This window comes from Nerophis lumbriciformis, linkage group LG32 (genome assembly GCF_033978685.3).
Source record: "Nerophis lumbriciformis linkage group LG32, RoL_Nlum_v2.1, whole genome shotgun sequence".
NCBI classification, from domain to species: Eukaryota; Metazoa; Chordata; class Actinopteri; order Syngnathiformes; family Syngnathidae; genus Nerophis; species Nerophis lumbriciformis.
This window is the reverse complement of record NC_084579.2, coordinates 3,416,209-3,434,416: the sequence shown is the minus strand read 5'-3', so window position 1 is coordinate 3,434,416 and position 18,208 is coordinate 3,416,209. Positions and strand designations below refer to the sequence as shown.

General features: G+C 35.3%; 1 protein-coding gene across 5 annotated transcripts in view; it reads right to left on the bottom strand.

Moving 5' to 3' along the window:
- Positions 1-11,231: 11,231 nt before the first annotated feature.
- LOC133575017 (rho GTPase-activating protein 44-like) overlaps positions 11,232-18,208 on the bottom strand; it is a 69,468-nt gene continuing 62,491 nt past the window's right edge. For 2 of the 5 annotated variants that reach the window (XM_061927469.2, XM_072912087.1), the window contains exons 18-21: positions 17,444-17,635; positions 16,187-16,293; positions 12,196-12,564; positions 11,232-11,745 (exon numbers count right to left, since the gene is read on the bottom strand). In XM_061927469.2, coding sequence (XP_061783453.1) covers positions 11,582-11,745; positions 12,196-12,564; positions 16,187-16,293; positions 17,444-17,635 — 832 coding nt within the window. In that variant the 3' untranslated portion in view covers positions 11,232-11,581. Of the gene's footprint in view, positions 11,746-12,082; positions 12,101-12,195; positions 12,565-16,186; positions 16,294-17,443; positions 17,636-18,208 lie in introns of all 5 variants that reach the window. The other 3 variants (XM_061927471.2, XM_061927472.2, XM_061927470.1) reach the window with 2 other exon arrangements.

Here is an 18,208-nt window from a genome sequence, read left to right as displayed (position 1 = left end):
GTCAAAAAGCATGTTGTTTCAACGTTGTATTTGTGTTGTAGAATATTGGTTGGGTAATGACCAAATTTCAATGGTCAAATCAACATCAGAACTCAACATTGATTAAACGTCATCAAAAATCATGTTGTTTCAACGTTGTATTTGTGTTGTAAAATGACCAAACTTCAATGGTCAAATCAACGTCAGAACCCAACATTGATTAAACGTCGTCAGAAAGCATGTTGTTTCAACGTTGTATTTGAGTTGTAAAATGACCAAACGTCAATAGTCAAATCAACATCAGAACTCAACATTGATTAAACGTCATCCAAAAGTATGTTGTTTCAACGTATTTGAGTTGTAAAATGACCAAACTTCAATAGTCAAAACAACATCAGAACCCAACATTGATTAAACATCATCAAAAATCATGTTGTTTCAACATTGTATTTGAGTTGTAAAATGACCAAAATTCAATAGTCAAATCAATGTCAGAACCCAACATTGATTAAACGTCGTCAGAAAGCATGTTGTTTCAACGTTGTATTTGTGTTGTAGAATATTGGTTGGGTAATGACCAAATTTCAATGGTCAAATCAACATCAGAACTCAACATTGATTAAACGTCATCAAAAATCATGTTGTTTCAACGTTGTATTTGTGTTGTAAAATGACCAAACTTCAATGGTCAAATCAACGTCAGAACCCAACATTGATTAAACGTTGTCAAAAAGCATGTTGTTTCAACGTTGTATTTGTGTTGTAGAATATTGGTTGGGTAATGACCAAATTTCAATGGTCAAATCAACATCAGAACTCAACATTGATTAAACGTCATCAAAAAGCATGTTGTTTCAACGTTGTATTTGAGTTGTAAAATGACCAAACTTCAATGGTCAAATCAACGTCAGAACCCAACATTGATTAAACGTCGTCAGAAAGCATGTTGTTTCAACGTTGTATTTGAGTTGTAAAATGACCAAAATTCAATAGTCAAATCAACGTCAGAACCCAACATTGATTAAATGTCGTCAGAAAGCATGTTGTATCAACGTTGTATTTGTGTTGTAAAATATTAGTTCTAAAATGACCAAATTTCAACGGTCGAATCATCGTCAGAACCCAACATTGATTAAACGTCGTCAAAAAGCATGTTGTATCAACGTTGTATTTGTGTTGTAAAATATTAGTTCTAAAATGACCAAATTTCAACGGTCGAATCATCGTCAGAACCCAACATTGATTAAACGTCGTCAAAAAGCATGTTGTATCAACGTTGTATTTGTGTTGAAAATGACCAAACTTCAATAGTCAAATCAAAGTCACAACCTGACATTGAATAATCGTCGCCAAAAAGTATGTTGTTTCAACGTTGTATTTGAGTTGTAAAATGACCAAACTTCAATGGTCAAATCAACGTCAGAACCCAACATTGATTAAACGTCGTCAGAAAGCATGTTGTTTCAACGTTGTATTTGTGTTGTAGAATATTGGTTGCAAAATGACCACAATTCAATGGTCAAATCAACGTCAGAACTCAACATTGATTAAACATTGTCAAAAAGCATGTTGTTTCCATGTTGTGTTTTTGTTGTAGAATATTGGTTGTAAAATGACCACATTTCAATGGTCAAATCAACGTCAAAACCCAACATTGAATAAACGTTGACAAAAAGCATGTTGTTTCAACGTTGTATTTGAGTTGAATATTGTTTGGAAATTGAACACATTTCAATGGTCAAATCAACGTCAAAGCCCAACATTGATAAAAAGTTGTCAAAAAGCATGTTGTTTCAACGTTGTATTTGTGTTGTAAAATGACCAAATTTCAATGGTCAAATCAACGTCAGAACCCAACATTGATTAAACGTTGTCAAAAAGCATGTTGTTTCAACGTTGTATTTGTGTTGTAAAATGACCAAATTTCAATGGTCAAATCAACGTCAGAACCCAACATTGATTAAACGTTGTCAAAAAGCATGTTGTTTCAACGTTGTATTTGTGTTGTAAAATGACCAAACTTCAATGGTCAAATCAACATCAGAACTCAACATTGATTAAACGTCATCAAAAAGCATGTTGTATCAACGTTGTATTTGTGTTGTAAAATGACCAAACTTCAATGGTCAAATCAACGTCAGAACCCAACATTGATTAAACGTCGTCAGAAAGCATGTTGTTTCAACGTTGTATTTGTGTTGTAGAATATTAGTTCTAAAATGACCAAATTTCAACGGTCAAATCAAAGTGGCAACCTGACATTGATTAAACGTCATCAAAAAGCATGTTGTTTCAACGTTGTATTTGAGTTGTAAAATGACCAAACTTCAATGGTCAAATCAACATCAGAACTCAACATTGATTAAACGTCATCAAAAATCATGTTGTTTCAACGTTGTATTTGTGTTGTAAAATGACCAAACTTCAATGGTCAAATCAACATCAGAACTCAACATTGATTAAACGTCATCAAAAAGCATGTTGTATCAACGTTGTATTTGTGTTGTAAAATGACCAAACTTCAATGGTCAAATCAACGTCAGAACCCAACATTGATTAAACGTCGTCAGAAAGCATGTTGTTTCAACGTTGTATTTGTGTTGTAGAATATTAGTTCTAAAATGACCAAATTTCAACGGTCAAATCAAAGTGGCAACCTGACATTGATTAAACGTCATCAAAAAGCATGTTGTTTCAACGTTGTATTTGAGTTGTAAAATGACCAAACTTCAATGGTCAAATCAACATCAGAACTCAACATTGATTAAACGTCATCAAAAAGCATGTTGTATCAACGTTGTATTTGTGTTGTAAAATGACCAAACTTCAATGGTCAAATCAACGTCAGAACCCAACATTGATTAAACGTCGTCAGAAAGCATGTTGTTTCAACGTTGTATTTGTGTTGTAGAATATTAGTTCTAAAATGACCAAATTTCAACGGTCAAATCAAAGTGGCAACCTGACATTGATTAAACGTTGTCAAAAAGCATGTTGTTTCAACGTTGTATTTGAGTTGTAGAATATTAGACAAAGCTCAAAGAAAATCTCGTTGACATGTATGACTTAAGTGTTATTATAACAATGACAATGAAGGAATTGATTGATTGGTTGGTAAATGACCAAACTTCAATGGTCAAATCAACATCAGAACCCAACATTGATTAAACGTCATCAAAAAGCAGGTGATTGTAAAACATTAGGACCATTAATCAACAAGTTGTCTCGTGCCCGCCGCCTTCTGCAGTTTTGTCTGATCGAAGACAGGAAAGTTGACGACTGAGAAAAAGAAGACAAGTACGACTCCTCGTTGGCGTGAAGAATAATTGCTAAGTTGTATTGTCCAGGATATGCAGCTTCTGTTAATCGTCATGGAAACCTTGTCTTTTTTTTCAAAATAAATGACCAGATTAGAAAGGGAGGCTAAATGTGTCAAAATAAAAGTTGTCATGTCCTCTACATATATTTATATATATATCCTGTATGTACACTACGTCTTTATACGTCGTTTGCATGTGACAAGGAAGGAAAGTCCGGTCCCACGTCTGAAATCTTGCGAGTAAAAATCCTTCAGAAATATATCTCGTATAAATACTCTGCTCAAAATAAACAGTATGCTTGCACGGCGTCGTCGGTGCAGGGGACAAAAATAGCAACATTTCCAGGCCACTTCTTGACCATGAAAGCATGTTTCCATGCCCGCAGGCAACACACACACACACACACACACACACACACGCGGCTGATGATTTTCTGTCGGTTGATGCGCATCATCATCATCATCATGTGACACAATTCCTCTCATGTCCACTAGAGGGAGCCACACAGTCAACTCACTCCACTTTGTGAACGTTTCCTTCTGACTCAATTAGAATGAAAGCAGAAGTTTTCACCTCCATTACAATAGTTTTCACTTTGTCCTTTATGAAAAACGATTTTTATACTTCTTATTCAATCAAACTTCAATTGAATTCGATGCATGTTTTGTACAAAAAAAAACATTAAAAAAATCATGAGAAATTAGTGCAAAATAACAAATTTAACATCATTAAAACAATAAATTGCAAGGTTAATTTGAGTCTTTATTACGAAAGCTCTTTTTGACTCTGAATTTATGAAACATATTTTTGTTGCGTTTGAATTTTACATCAAATGATGCTGACAATTTCATTTGTGAGCAAAATGTGTGTTTAAAAATGTAGTTAAAACACAGCCTTGTAGAATTTTGAAAAAATGTGTATACCAATTTAATGTAACAAAATGGAGTGCAGAAATATTTGTTGAAACGCATATTTTTTTCTCACACTGAATTTTTAAACGGATATTTTCATACTGAATTTTTTTATACTGATTTTTAAACATTTTTTACACACTGGATTTCTATATTGTGATTTTTTTTTTACACTGACATTTTAAACACTGATATTTCCAAAGTGAATTTTTACACACTGAATTTTATATACTTATTTTTTTCACTGAATTTTTATACACAGATATTTCCATAGTGAATTTTTACATTTATATATTGATTCCCCGCGACCCCAAAAGGGACAAGCGGAAGAAAAAATGGATGGATGGATGGATTTTTTTTTACATTTAATTTTTGTACACAGATATTTTAATACAGAATTATTACACATAATTTTTATATACTGATTTTTTTACACACTGAATTTGATGTACTTATTTTTTTTTACAATGAATTTTTATACAGATATTTTCATAGTCAATTTTTACACACTGAATTTTTATATACTGATTTTTTTTACACTGAATTTTTAAACACAGATATTTTAATACAGAATGTTAATACTGGATTTTTTATATACTGATTTTTTTTACACTGAATTTTTATACACAGATATTTTAATACAGAATTATTACACATAATTTTTATATACTGATTTTTTTACACACTGAATTTGATGTACTTATTTTTTTTTACAATGAATTTTTATACAGATATTTTCATAGTCAATTTTTACACACTGAATTTTTATATATTGATTTTTTACACTGAATTTTTATACACAGATATTTTAATACAGAATGTTAATACTGAATTTTTATATACTGATATTTTTTACACTGAATTTTTAAACAAAGATTTTGCTCTCAAATTTGTATTCCAAGAAATTGTAAGTGTAATTTGATGTTAAAAAAAACCACTGATATTTCCAAAGGGAATTTTTACACACTGAATTATTATATACTTATTTCTTTTTAAATATTTTTTTATACACTGATATTTTCATACTAAATTTTTACACACTGAATTTTATATACTCATTTTTTTACACTGAATTTTCAAACGTAGATTTTGCTCACAAATGTGTATTAAAGAAATTGTCAGCGTAATTTGTTGAGTAAAATCAAATGTAAAAAATGTATTTTAATGAAGACACAAACGAAGCTCCAACAAGACTGACCACACTGACCACCACCTACCAAGGGAAAGCGTTTGACGTGTGGCCATCTTTGTTTAACCTTTGACCTATTGAGGGGGTGTTGGTGCACAGCAGCCTGCAGCTGTGTCGTCAGGTCGTCAACACGCAAAACTTTGACAATTTCTAGCCTGTTGTTTGTTCCTATTTGGAGTGTTTGATAAAAAAACATGTTCTGATCTTCGATTGGAATGCAAATACATTAAAGACATTAATAAGACGCACTAAAGCAGGGGTGTCCAAAGTGTGGCCAGGGGGCCATTTCTCGCACGTTCTAAAAATACTACTAAAAACAAGATAAAAAAGTGGAATAAAAGAAGCAAACAGGTGAAATGTAACAAGAGGTGACTCTAATAACACAAATCTGACATGTTATTTTGATCTAAAACTGTCATTGCTTGAAAATAATACTGAATTAAAATCAATATTATGAAGTATTGACATATTTAAGGCTCCAATTACTTCACATCAAATATTACACTTTAAAAATGTTTTTTGGGATTTTTTTTTTTTTTTTTTTTTTGCGTTTGCCATTTAAATGACTAAAAGGGCATAAAAAAAAAAAGGAAAAAACCTCAAAAAAGTATAATTGACGGATACTTCTGGAGTCCATCTACAGATATAAGTGTTGACAGTAAAAAAAAAAAAAAAATTAAATAAATAATAATAATAATAATTATGATTAATTTTTAACACTTTTATGAGTGGGACCCTTTTGGATCCCCAAGAGTTTTAATGGAATTTTTTTTTTTAACTGTCATTGCTCAAAACTAACAATGAATTAAAATCAATATTATGAATTATTGACATATTGAAGGCTTCAATTACTTCACATCAAATATTACACTTTGAAATGTTTTTTGGGAAAAATATAGATTTTTTTTTTTTTTTTGCATTTGCCATTTAAAAGACTAAAAGGGCATAAAACAAACAAAAAAAACATGGGAAAAAAAACCCAAAAAGTATAATTGACGGATACTTCTGAAGTCCATCTACAGATATAAGTGTTGACAGTAAAAAAAAAAAATAATAATAATAATAATTATGATTAATTTTTAACACTTTTATGAGTGGGACCCTTTTGGATCCCCAAGAGTTTTAATGGGATTTTTTTTTAAACTGTCATTGCTCAAAACTAACAATGAATTAAAATCAATATTATGAATTATTGACATATTGAAGGATTCAATTACTTCACATCAAATATTACACTTTGAAATGTTTTTTGGGAAAAATATTGATTTTTTTTTTTTTTTGCATTTGCCATTTAAAAGACTAAAAGGGCATAAAACACACAAAAAAAACATGGAAAAAAAAAAACCCAAAAAGTATAATTGACGGATACTTCTGAAGTCCATCTACAGATATAAGTATTGACAGTAAAAAAAATAAAAAAATAAAAAATAAAAAAATAAAAATAATTATGATTCATTTTTAACACTTTTATGAGTGGGACCCTTTTGGATCCCCAATAATTTTAGTGGGATTTTTTTTAAACTGTCAGTGCTCAAAACTAACAATGAATTAAAATCAATATTATGAATTATTGACATATTGAAGGCTTCAATTACTTCACATCAAATATTACACTTTGAAATGTTTTTTGGGAAAAATATTGTTTTTTTTTTTTTTGCATTTGCCATTTAAAAGACTAAAAGGGCATAAAACAAACAAAAAAAACATGGAAAAAAAAAAAAAAAAGTATAATTGACGGATACTTCTGAAGTCCATCTACAGATATAAGTATTGACAGTAAAAAAAAATAAAAAAATAAAAATAAAAAATAAAAAATAATTATGATTAATTTTTAACACTTTTATGAGTGGGACCCTTTTGGATCCCCAAGAACTTTAGTGTTTTTTTTTAAACTGTCATTGCTCAAAACTAACAATGAATTAAAATCAATATTATGAATTATTGACATATTGAAGGCTTCAATTACTTCACATCAAATATTACACTTTGAAATGTTTTTTGGGAAAAATATTGTTTTTTTTTTTTTTTTTTGCATTTGCCATTTAAAAGACTAAAAGGGCATAAAACAAACAAAAAAAACATGGAAAAAAAACCCAAAAAGTATAATTGACGGATACTTCTGAAGTCCATCTACAGATATAAGTGTTGACAGTAAAAAAAATAAAAATTAAAAATAATTATGATTAATTTTTAACACTTTTATGAGTGGGGCCCTTTTGGATCCCCAAGAACTTTAGTGGGATTTCTTTTAAACTGTCATTGCTCAAAACTAACAATGAATTAAAATCAATATTATGAATTATTGACATATTGAAGGCTTCAATTACTTCACATCAAATATTACACTTTGAAATGTTTTTTGGGAAAAATATTGAATTTTTTTTTTTTTTTTTTGCGTTTGCCATTTAAAAGACTAAAAGGGGATAAAACAAACAAAAAAAACATGGAAAAAAACCCCAAAAAGTATAATTGACGGATACTTCTGAAGTCCATCTACAGATATAAGTGTTGACAGTAAAAAAAATAAAAAAATAAAAAAATAAAAAAATAAAAATAATTATGATTCATTTTTAACACTTTTATGAGTGGGACCCTTTTGGATCCCCAAGAGTTTTAATGGAATTTTTTTTTTTAACTGTCATTGCTCAAAACTAACAATGAATTAAAATCAATATTATGAATTATTGACATATTGAAGGCTTCAATTACTTCACATCAAATATTACACTTTGAAATGTTTTTTGGGAAAAATATAGATTTTTATTTTTTTTGCCTTTGCCATTTAAAAGACTAAAAGGGCATAAAACAAACAAAAAAACCATGGAAAAAAAAACCAAAAAGTATAATTGACGGATACTTCTGAAGTCCATCTACAGATATAAGTGTTGACAGTAAAAAAAATAAAAAAATAAAAAATAAAAAAATAAAAATAATTATGATTCATTTTTAACACTTTTATGAGTGGGACCCTTTTGGATCCCCAATAATTTTAGTGGGATTTTTTTTAAACTGTCAGTGCTCAAAACTAACAATGAATTAAAATCAATATTATGAATTATTGACATATTGAAGGCTTCAATTACTTCACATCAAATATTACACTTTGAAATGTTTTTTGGGAAAAATATAGATTTTTTTTTTTTGCATTTGCCATTTAAAAGACTAAAAGGGCATAAAACAAACAAAAAAAAACATGGAAAAAAAAAACCAAAAAGTATAATTGACGGATACTTCTGAAGACCATCTACAGATATAAGTATTGACAGTAAAAAAAAATAAAAAAATAAAAAATAAAAAATAAAAAATAATTATGATAAATTTTTAACACTTTTATGAGTGGGACCCTTTTGGATCCCCAAGAACTTTAGTGTTTTTTTTTAAACTGTCATTGCTCAAAACTAACAATGAATTAAAATCAATATTATGAATTATTGACATATGGAAGGCTTCAATTACTTCACATCAAATATTACACTTTGAAATGTTTTTTGGGAAAAATATTGATTTTTTTTTTTTTTTTTTGCATTTGCCATTTAAAAGACTAAAAGGGCATAAAACAAACAAAAAAAACATGGAGAAAAAAAAAACCAAAAAGTATAATTGACGGATACTTCTGAAGTCCATCTACAGATATAAGTGTTGACAGTAAAAAAAATAAAAAAAATAAAAAATAAATAATAATAATAATTATGATTAATTTTTAACACTTTTATGAGTGGGACCCTTTTGGATCCCCAAGAGTTTTAATCGGATTTTTTTTTTAAACTGTCATTGCTCAAAACTAACAATGAATTAAAATCAATATTATGAATTATTGACATATTGAAGGCTTCAATTACTTCACATCAAATATTACACTTTGAAATTATTGTGAGGAAAATATTTGGTGTGTTTTCCATAAAAAGAAAATATGTTCTGCATTTTGCATAAAAACATTTGTTTTATGACAAAACAGCCAAAAAAGAACAAAAAAAAAAATTACATTATTGACAAATTGATCTGAAGTTGATCTAGGAAAAACTTAAGTGTCAAAATAAAAAACCTGACCCTGATTATTTTGCAAATGTTGTGTTTCTGCTATTAAAAAACAGGGTTTTGACAATTAAGGCATACAACATATATATATATATATATATATATATATATATATATATATATATATATATATATATATATATATATATATATATATGTATGTGTGGGGGAAAAAAATCACAAGACTATTTCATCTCTACAGGCCTGTTTCATGAGGGGGGTACCCTCAATCGTCAGGAGATTTTAATGGGAGCATTCACATACCATGGTTTATATAGGGCACAGAGTGGGTGGGTACAGGCTGGCTTAGGGGCGTGGTGATTGGCTCATGTGTTACCTAGGAGGTGTTTCCGTCTATGGCGGCATGTTGTTACAATTTCGCTGCGCTTGTTGAGGGATGACAGGTCTGGACGGTAAATAATAAACAGTTTCTCTTTCAAGCATAGGTTGCATCTTTTATTACCACTATTGTAAGGTGTGCTGGATGCAAGAATTTGCCATGTTATTGAATATTCAACATTATTGTCTTTGAGGTCCCAAATGTGTTTGCTGAGTTCTGTGGTATTTCGCAGGTTTTTGTTCCTGAAAGAAGCCTTGTGGTTGTTCCATCTGGTTTTGAATTCTCCCTCGGTTAATCCTACATATGTGTCGGATGTGTTAATGTCCTTGCGTATTACCTTAGATTGGTAGACAACTGATGTTTGTAAGCACCCCCCGTTGAGGGGGCAATCAGGTTTCTTTCAACAGTTACATGCTTTGTTGGTTTTGGAGTCGCTCTGACTGGGGGTCGACGGCTCATTTGCAATTGTTTTGTTGTGGTTTGAGATGATTTGTCGTATATTGTTCATGCAGCTGTAGCTCAATTTAATGTTGTTCTTGTTGAATACTTTTCTTAGGTTGTTGTCTTTGGGAAAGTGTTTGTCAATCAGATTGAGGAATTTGTGTCCAATGTTCGTTGAGACGTTTTTGCTGTATGGGGGGTTGTACCAGATGATGCCGTTTCGTTTTCTGTTCTTTTTTGGCTGGTTTCCTGGCGTGGGTTCATAGGTGAGGGTGAAATTGTATCCGCTTTCATCAAGGGCTTTTTGGTACGGGGGGGTTGCTTGGTCAAAAAAGCCCTTGATGAAAGCGGATACAATTTCACCCTCACCTATGAACCCACTAACCACTAGGCCACCTACTCAGTGGCCTAGTGGTTAGAGTGTCCGCCCTGAGATCGGTAGGTTGTGAGTTCAAACCCCGGCCGAGTCATACCAAAGACTATAAAAATGGGACCCATTACCTCCCTGCTTGGCACTCAGCATCAAGGGTTGGAATTGGGGGTTAAATCACCAAAATGATTCCCGGGCGCGGCCACCGCTGCTGCCCACTGCTCCCCTCACCTCCCAGGGGGTGATCAAGGGTGATGGGTCAAATGCAGAGAATAATCTCGCCACACCTAGTGTGTGTGTGACAATCATTGGTACTTTAACTTTAACTTTTTTACATGAGCCAATTACCACGCCCCTAGGCCAACCTGTACCCACCCACTCTGTGCCCTATATAAACCATGGTATGCGAATGCTCCATTAAAATCTCCTGATGATTGAGGGTACCCCCCCTCATGAAACAGGCCTGTAGAGATGAAATAGTCTTGTGATTTTTTTCCCCACACATACATATATTGCGCTCTACTACGGTATCAAGCACTATTTTTTGGATAACCTTATTAAGACATATATATATATATATATATATATATATATATATATATATATATATATATATATATATATATATATATATTGTATTATTTTTTTTAAATAAAAATATGGAAATGGCCCCCACATGTTTTCATTGAGTGTGTGAAAAAGTTTGGACACCCTGCACTAAATAAATGTACTTAAGACTTTTTGTAACTTCACCTTAATATTCTCAACACACACACACACACACACACACACACACACACACACACACACACACACACACACACACACACACACACACACACACACACACACACACGTCCAAGCAGAGTACTTCCTGTGTAGGCGGCGATGCAAGTGGGCGGAGTAAGGCAAAGAAAAGGTCAAAGGTGAGACACAAATGGCCGCTCCTCCCAGCGCAGGCGGGGTCAAAGGTTAAAACTAAAGGTGACCGTCCTATCACAGCACCGTGCTCTCTGACTCCTCCCCCTCCGACTCGCCGGCTCTGCAGTGGGTCCGGTCCATCAGCGCCACAGAGTGGCGGAGGTGGGACACGCGGGCCAAGTCCAGGAGGGCGTCCAGGTCCATGTTGATGACGGGCATGTCCAGGCTGCACAGCCAACCTGCGGGCGACACAACAACCACTCAGGGGGGGGGGAGAGACTCCGCCCAGGGGGCGTGGCCATGCGCACACAGACACGAGGGGAGGATGTGATGTCACACGACTACCCGGAAAGGAGGGGAGTGGTGGGTGGGAGGAGGTGGGGAGCAATGCATCATGGGTACCAAGCTGATAAGTTAGCGTGGTCAGCACCCACCCAGGCCACGCCCCCCCCACACCAGCCATGCATCAGCCGCCATGCGAGCGGCGAGGAAATGGACGCGATGGTCGGACTCATGGGGGATGGCGGAGGGGAGGGAGGGGGGAGGGGGGGGGCGACCACAGGAAGTCCTGCTTACCCTAAAAGTGTCAGACGGCTGCAAGTGAGTCAACAACAACAACAACAAGAAGGTGAGTACGTCGGGTGGAAGTGGCACGGCCAAGTGGCGCCCACCCGTGGACGGACTCTCACCTGTGGACAGACTCTCCCCGGCCGACAGACCGTCCAGCAGGCCCGAGGGCTCGGGGCCGGCGCCGGGCGTGGAGGGCGGCTGCGGCGGAGGCAGGCTGGGCCTCTGGCGGGGGGGCTTGGGCGTGGGGCGGGGCTTGGCCAGCGTCCCGGCCAGCGAGGGCGGCGAGGACAGGGACGGCGCGGCGGCGTGGACGTGCCCCACCGAGCCGATGGTGGCGTAACCCTGCGGGTAGCCGAAGCCGTACGGCGAGGGCGTGCTGGGGGGGGTGGGCGACAGGCTGACCGGGGACGGCTGACCCGTGGACGGCTCCGACACGCCGCCCGTCTGGCTGTAAGGAACCTTGGGAGGGATCGGCGCCGACTTCTTGGCTGGGGAGGAAGAAAGACGACATATTTCTTGACCATAGGGCCGCCATTTATATTTATTTATAACCTTTGTAGTCAGGTGTAGTACACTTTCCCACCACTTGTTTGTAGTCAGGTGTAATACACTTTCCCACCACTTGTTTGTAGTCAGGTGTAGTACACTTTCCCACCACTTGTTTGTAGTCAGGTGTAATACACTTTCCCACCACTTGTTTGTAGTCAGGTGTAGTACACTTTCCCACCACTTGTTTGTAGTCAGGTGTAATACACTTTCCCACCACTTGTTTGTAGTCAGGTGTAATACACTTTCCCACCACTTGTTTGTAGTCAGGTGTAGTACACTTTCTCACCACTTGTTTGTAGTCAGGTGTAATACACTTTCCCACCACTTGTTTGTAGTCAGGTGTAATACACTTTCCCACCACTTGTTTGTAGTCAGGTGTAGTACACTTTCCCACCACTTGTTTGTAGTCAGGTGTAATACACTTTCCCACCACTTGTTTGTAGTCAGGTGTAGTACACTTTCCCACCACTTGTTTGTAGTCAGGTGTAGTACACTTTCCCACCACTTGTTTGTAGTCAGGTGTAGTACACTTTCCCACCACTTGTTTGTAGTCAGGTGTAATACACTTTCTCACCACTTGTGGCAGTAATGACAACATCAAACAAACAGAAGAAAGTCATAGAGAAGTTTCTTAAGCGCAAAAATGATAACTAACGTGGTGTATTTGCATGTTATTGACAGTTGATTTAATTTGATATATTACCCTAAATTCCACACTATGAGACGCTACTTTTTTCCTACGCTTTGAACTCTGCGGCTGATAAAAACGGTGCAGCCAATTTATGGATATTTCTTTGCTGCTATGGCGCCATCTTTTGGGCGAGTTTGCTCATTGCAGGTGCAGCAGTGCCCTTCTTTTTAGAGCCTTCCACTGGAAGTAGAAGTGCCGTTTTTTACTCGTATGGATTCTTCATTCATCGCTCCAAGCAACATTAGTAATGTTTACAATATAACTACAACAATTCTTACTTACAAAAGCGTCCCATGTGTGATGTCTGTAGGAGTGTTTTCATGCATATTTGTACGTGCTGTCATAATGTAATCAAGCTAGCGTCATTAGCTAATATGCTAACATGTTTACAAGTGTCTGTGTTAGTATTATTAACTTACAATGGCATTCTTTTTGTATTGTTTCACTTTCACTAATTCACAAATGGAAAAAAAAAAAGTTGCCCATTAAACTTAATGGCAGCATCTTCTATACCTGTGTGCTCTATAATGAAAATACTTCATTTATTATTCATTTAATTACAATTTGTTTCCATACATAATAACAATAAAATATATATGTTTCCCTCTCTAGTGGAAAAGTTGGGCCCCATGGTCCAAAAAGTTACGTGTGTGTGCATATATATATATATATATATATATATATATATATATATATATATATATATATATATATATATATATATATATATATATATATATATATATATCAAGTAAATTGTGTTATAAATCAATTAATCAAGTAAATTGTGTTATAAATTAATTAATCAAGTAAATTGTGTTATAAATCAATTAATTAGGTAAATTAAGTAAATTAATCAAGTAAATTGTGTTATAAATCAATTAAGTCAATTGTGTTATAAATTAGTTAAGTACATTGTGTTATAAATCAATTAGGAAAATTGTGTTATAAATCAATTAATCAAGTAAATTGTCTTATAAATCAATCAATCAAGTAAATTGCTGTATGAATCAATTAGGTAAATTAAGTTAATTAATCAAGTACATTGTGTTATGAATCAATTAATTAGGTGAATTGTGTTATAAATCAATTAATCAAGTAAATTGTCTTATAAATCAATTAATCAAGTAAATTGTTGTATGAATCAATTAGGTAAATTAAGTTAATTAATCAAGTACATTGTGTTATGAATCAATTAATTAGGTGAATTGTGTTATAAATCAATTAATCAAGTAAATTGTCTTATAAATCAATTAATCAAGTAAATTGTTGTATGAATCAATTAGGTAAATTAAGTTAATTAATCAAGTACATTGTTTTATGAATCAATTAATAAAGTCAATTGTGTTATAAATCAATTAATCAAGTAAATTGTGTTATAAATCAATTAATTGGGTAAATTAAGTAAATTAATCAAGTACATTGTGTTATAAATCAATTAGGGAAATTGTGTTATAAATCAATTAATCAAGTAAATTGTCTTATAAATCAATCAATCAAGTAAATTGCTGTATGAATCAATTAGGTAAATTAAGTTAATTAATCAAGTACATTGTGTTATGAATCAATTAATTAGGTGAATCGTGTTATAAATCAATTAATCAAGTAAATTGTCTTATAAATCAATTAATCAAGTAAATTGTTGTATGAATCAATTAGGTAAATTAAGTTAATTAAGTACATTGTGTTATGAATCAATTAATAAAGTCAATTGTGTTATAAATCAATTAATCAAGTCAATTGTGTTATAAATCAATTAATTAGGTAAATTAAGTAAATTAATCAAGTACATTGTGTTATAAATTAATTAATCAAGTAAATTGTGTTATAAATCAATTAAGTCAATTGTGTTATAAATCAATTAGGGAAATTGTGTTATAAATCAATTAATCAAGTAAATTGTCTTATAAATCAATTAATCAAGTAAATTGTTGTATGAATCAATTAGGTAAATTAAGTTAATTAATCAAGTACATTGTGTTATGAATCAATTAATTAGGTGAATTGTGTTATAAATCAATTAATCAAGTAAATTGTCTTATAAATCAATTAATCAAGTAAATTGTTGTATGAATCAATTAGGTAAATTAAGTTAATTAAGTACATTGTGTTATGAATCAATTAATAAAGTCAATTGTGTTATAAATCAATTAATCAAGTAAATTGTGTTGTAAATCAATTATTTAGGTAAATTAAGTAAATTAATCAAGTACATTGTGTTATACATTAATTAATCAAGTAAATTGTGTTATAAATCAATTAAGTCAATTGTGTTATAAATCAATTAGGGAAATTCTGTTATAAATCAATTAATCAAGTAAATTGTTGTATGAATCAATTAGGTAAATTAAGTTAATTAATCAAGTACATTGTGTTATGAATCAATTAATAAAGTCAATTGTGTTATAAATCAATTAATCAAGTAAATTGTGTTATAAATCAATGATTTAGGTAAATTAAGTAAATTAATCAAGTACATTGTGTTATAAATTAATTAATCAAGTAAATTGTGTTATAAATCAATTAATCAAATAAATTGTTTTATATATTAAATAATCAAGGTAATTGTGTTATAAATCAATTAATTAGGTAAAGTAAGTCAATTAATCAAGTAAATTGTGTTATAAATCAATTAATCAAGTCAATTGTGGTATGAATCAATTAATCAAGTAAATTGTGGTATGAATCAATCAATTAGCTAAATGAAGTCAATTAATCAAGTCAATTGTGTTATAAATTAGTTAAGCACATTGTTTTATAAATCAATTAGGGAAATTGTGTTATAAATCAATGACTGAAGTCAATTGTGTTATGAATGAATGAATGAAGTGAATATTGTAATGAGTGAGTGAAGAAGAAGGTGGTCTGACCTCTCCTCAGGCTGTGAGGACTGTGCTCAGACTGGCCACTAGAGGTCACCATCACCTGGAATCCCTTCTGGCCGATGACGGGGGACAGCTCCTTGTTCTTCAGCGTGCTGAGAGGGAGGACACAAACATGGACCTTCAGCTCGGGACACACAAGTCCAAGGTCACACTCAAACTCCCCATCTTCTCCTATTTGACCTTCACCAGCGAGCGAGCGCGGCGGCGGCGGGAGCGTTCCAAGCCAAGGCGGAGCCATGCAAATGAGCGTGCTGTGACATCACGATGATGTCATGGACATTTTATCAGGAGTCTACCGCTTGTGACTCATCGCCAGGCTTTGGAGCTCCTTTTGTTGCCTAGCAACCGCCTCCAGGATTCCCTGGCAACGTGCGAGGTCACGGACCGCAAACGCGGCGCTCAAATTAAAATCCCATAAGAAGAGAGGGTGGTGCTGCTAGGGGCGGAGCTCAGATCAAACCCCGCCCCCTCACCTGTTGGTTGTGTGTTTACCTAGCGGCCTTCCGTCCTCTCTCTCTGCCACAGGTGGCCCAAGATGGCGGGGCGGAGAGGGGTGCGTTGGGGGGCTTGTGGGGGCCCAGGAAGAGATTGTGGCGAGTGAGAACGAGGGGGGGCTTGATGTAGAGGGGGGCGGAGCCGTTGGCGTCGGACAGGGGGGCATGCGGGGGGTCGCACAGCGAGGTCTGCTTGGGCAGGTGGGCGGAGCCAAGCCTGGGGTTGGAGTTGACATCAAGCAGCGGAGGGGAGGGGCACCAGGAGTGCAGGAAGGGGGGCGGACTGTGGACCGGGCGACGGGGGGCGGGGACGCACTCGGGGCTGCGGGAGAGGGGGCGGGAGCTGAGGTGAGGGAGGGAGAAGGGCGAGCAAGAGGACGAGGGGTAAGGAGGGGGCGGTCTCTCCTCCTCGGGGGAGGGGCGGGCGTTACAGGAGTCCGAGGCGTCGTCCGAGCTGGAATGATAAAAAAAAAAAAAAGAAGGTTTGGCGGCGCTGACAGGAAGTGGGCGGCGAGAAGGCCTCCTGAAGGTCAAAGGTCACCTCATCCAGTGCAGAGCCTTGCGACAATGGAAGGTGACGCTGTGAAACATGCGGGGGCTGACGGCAAAGCAGAAGACAACATGAGTCTGGTGTCAAAGGTCAACGGCTGAAGGGGGGGGGGGGCGCTGGTCTGGGGGTGAGGCTGCAGGGGGAGGTGGGAACAGGACGGCGGCGACGGGGGCGGAGGTCGGGGGACAACAGCCTTACCTGGCTCGCTCGCCGCTAGTGGGAGGAGGGGTGGGGGAAGGGGAGCCGCAGGGGTCCCCGGGCAGCTCGGGGGCCTGCCCGTCGGAGGGCGGGGTCGGCGCCCGCACGCTCGGCGGCGTGGACGAGGCTTTGCGCGAGGACGAGGAGCCCCTGCGGGACACCCAGGAAGTGTCCATCACCCTGACCCCCATGCTGCAGGGGCACACACACGCACACTTCAATTCAAGGGGGTGGGGCTTGGAGCAGGGGGCGGGGCTTGTTTCAAGTCACAACAGGTGAGACGCTGCTGATTGGACGCCGTGGCCGCCGTTTCAGGCAGAATGGTCCGTTCCTCGTACAAACATGTGCACGCCAACTTCGGCGGGGGGATTCGGGAACATTGAATCAATTTGGTGGAACCTCCATTTACAAACCCTCTTTTTGCAAACGTTTCCAATTACAAACCATCTTTTTGCACACTTTTCCATTTACAAACCATCTTTTTTATAACTTTTCCCATTTACAAACCTTCTTTTTTCAAATTGTTTCATTTACAAACCCTCTTTTTTCAAACTTTTCCATTTACAAACCCTCTTTTTGCAAACTTTTCCTATTTACAAACCCTCTTTTTGCAAACTTTTCCATTTACAAACCATATTTTGCAAACTTTTTCCATTTACTAACCTTCTTTTTTGCTAACTTTTCCATATACAAGCCCTCTGTTGCAAACCTTTCCATTTACAAACCATCTTTATCAACCGTTTCTATTTACAAACCCTCTTGTTT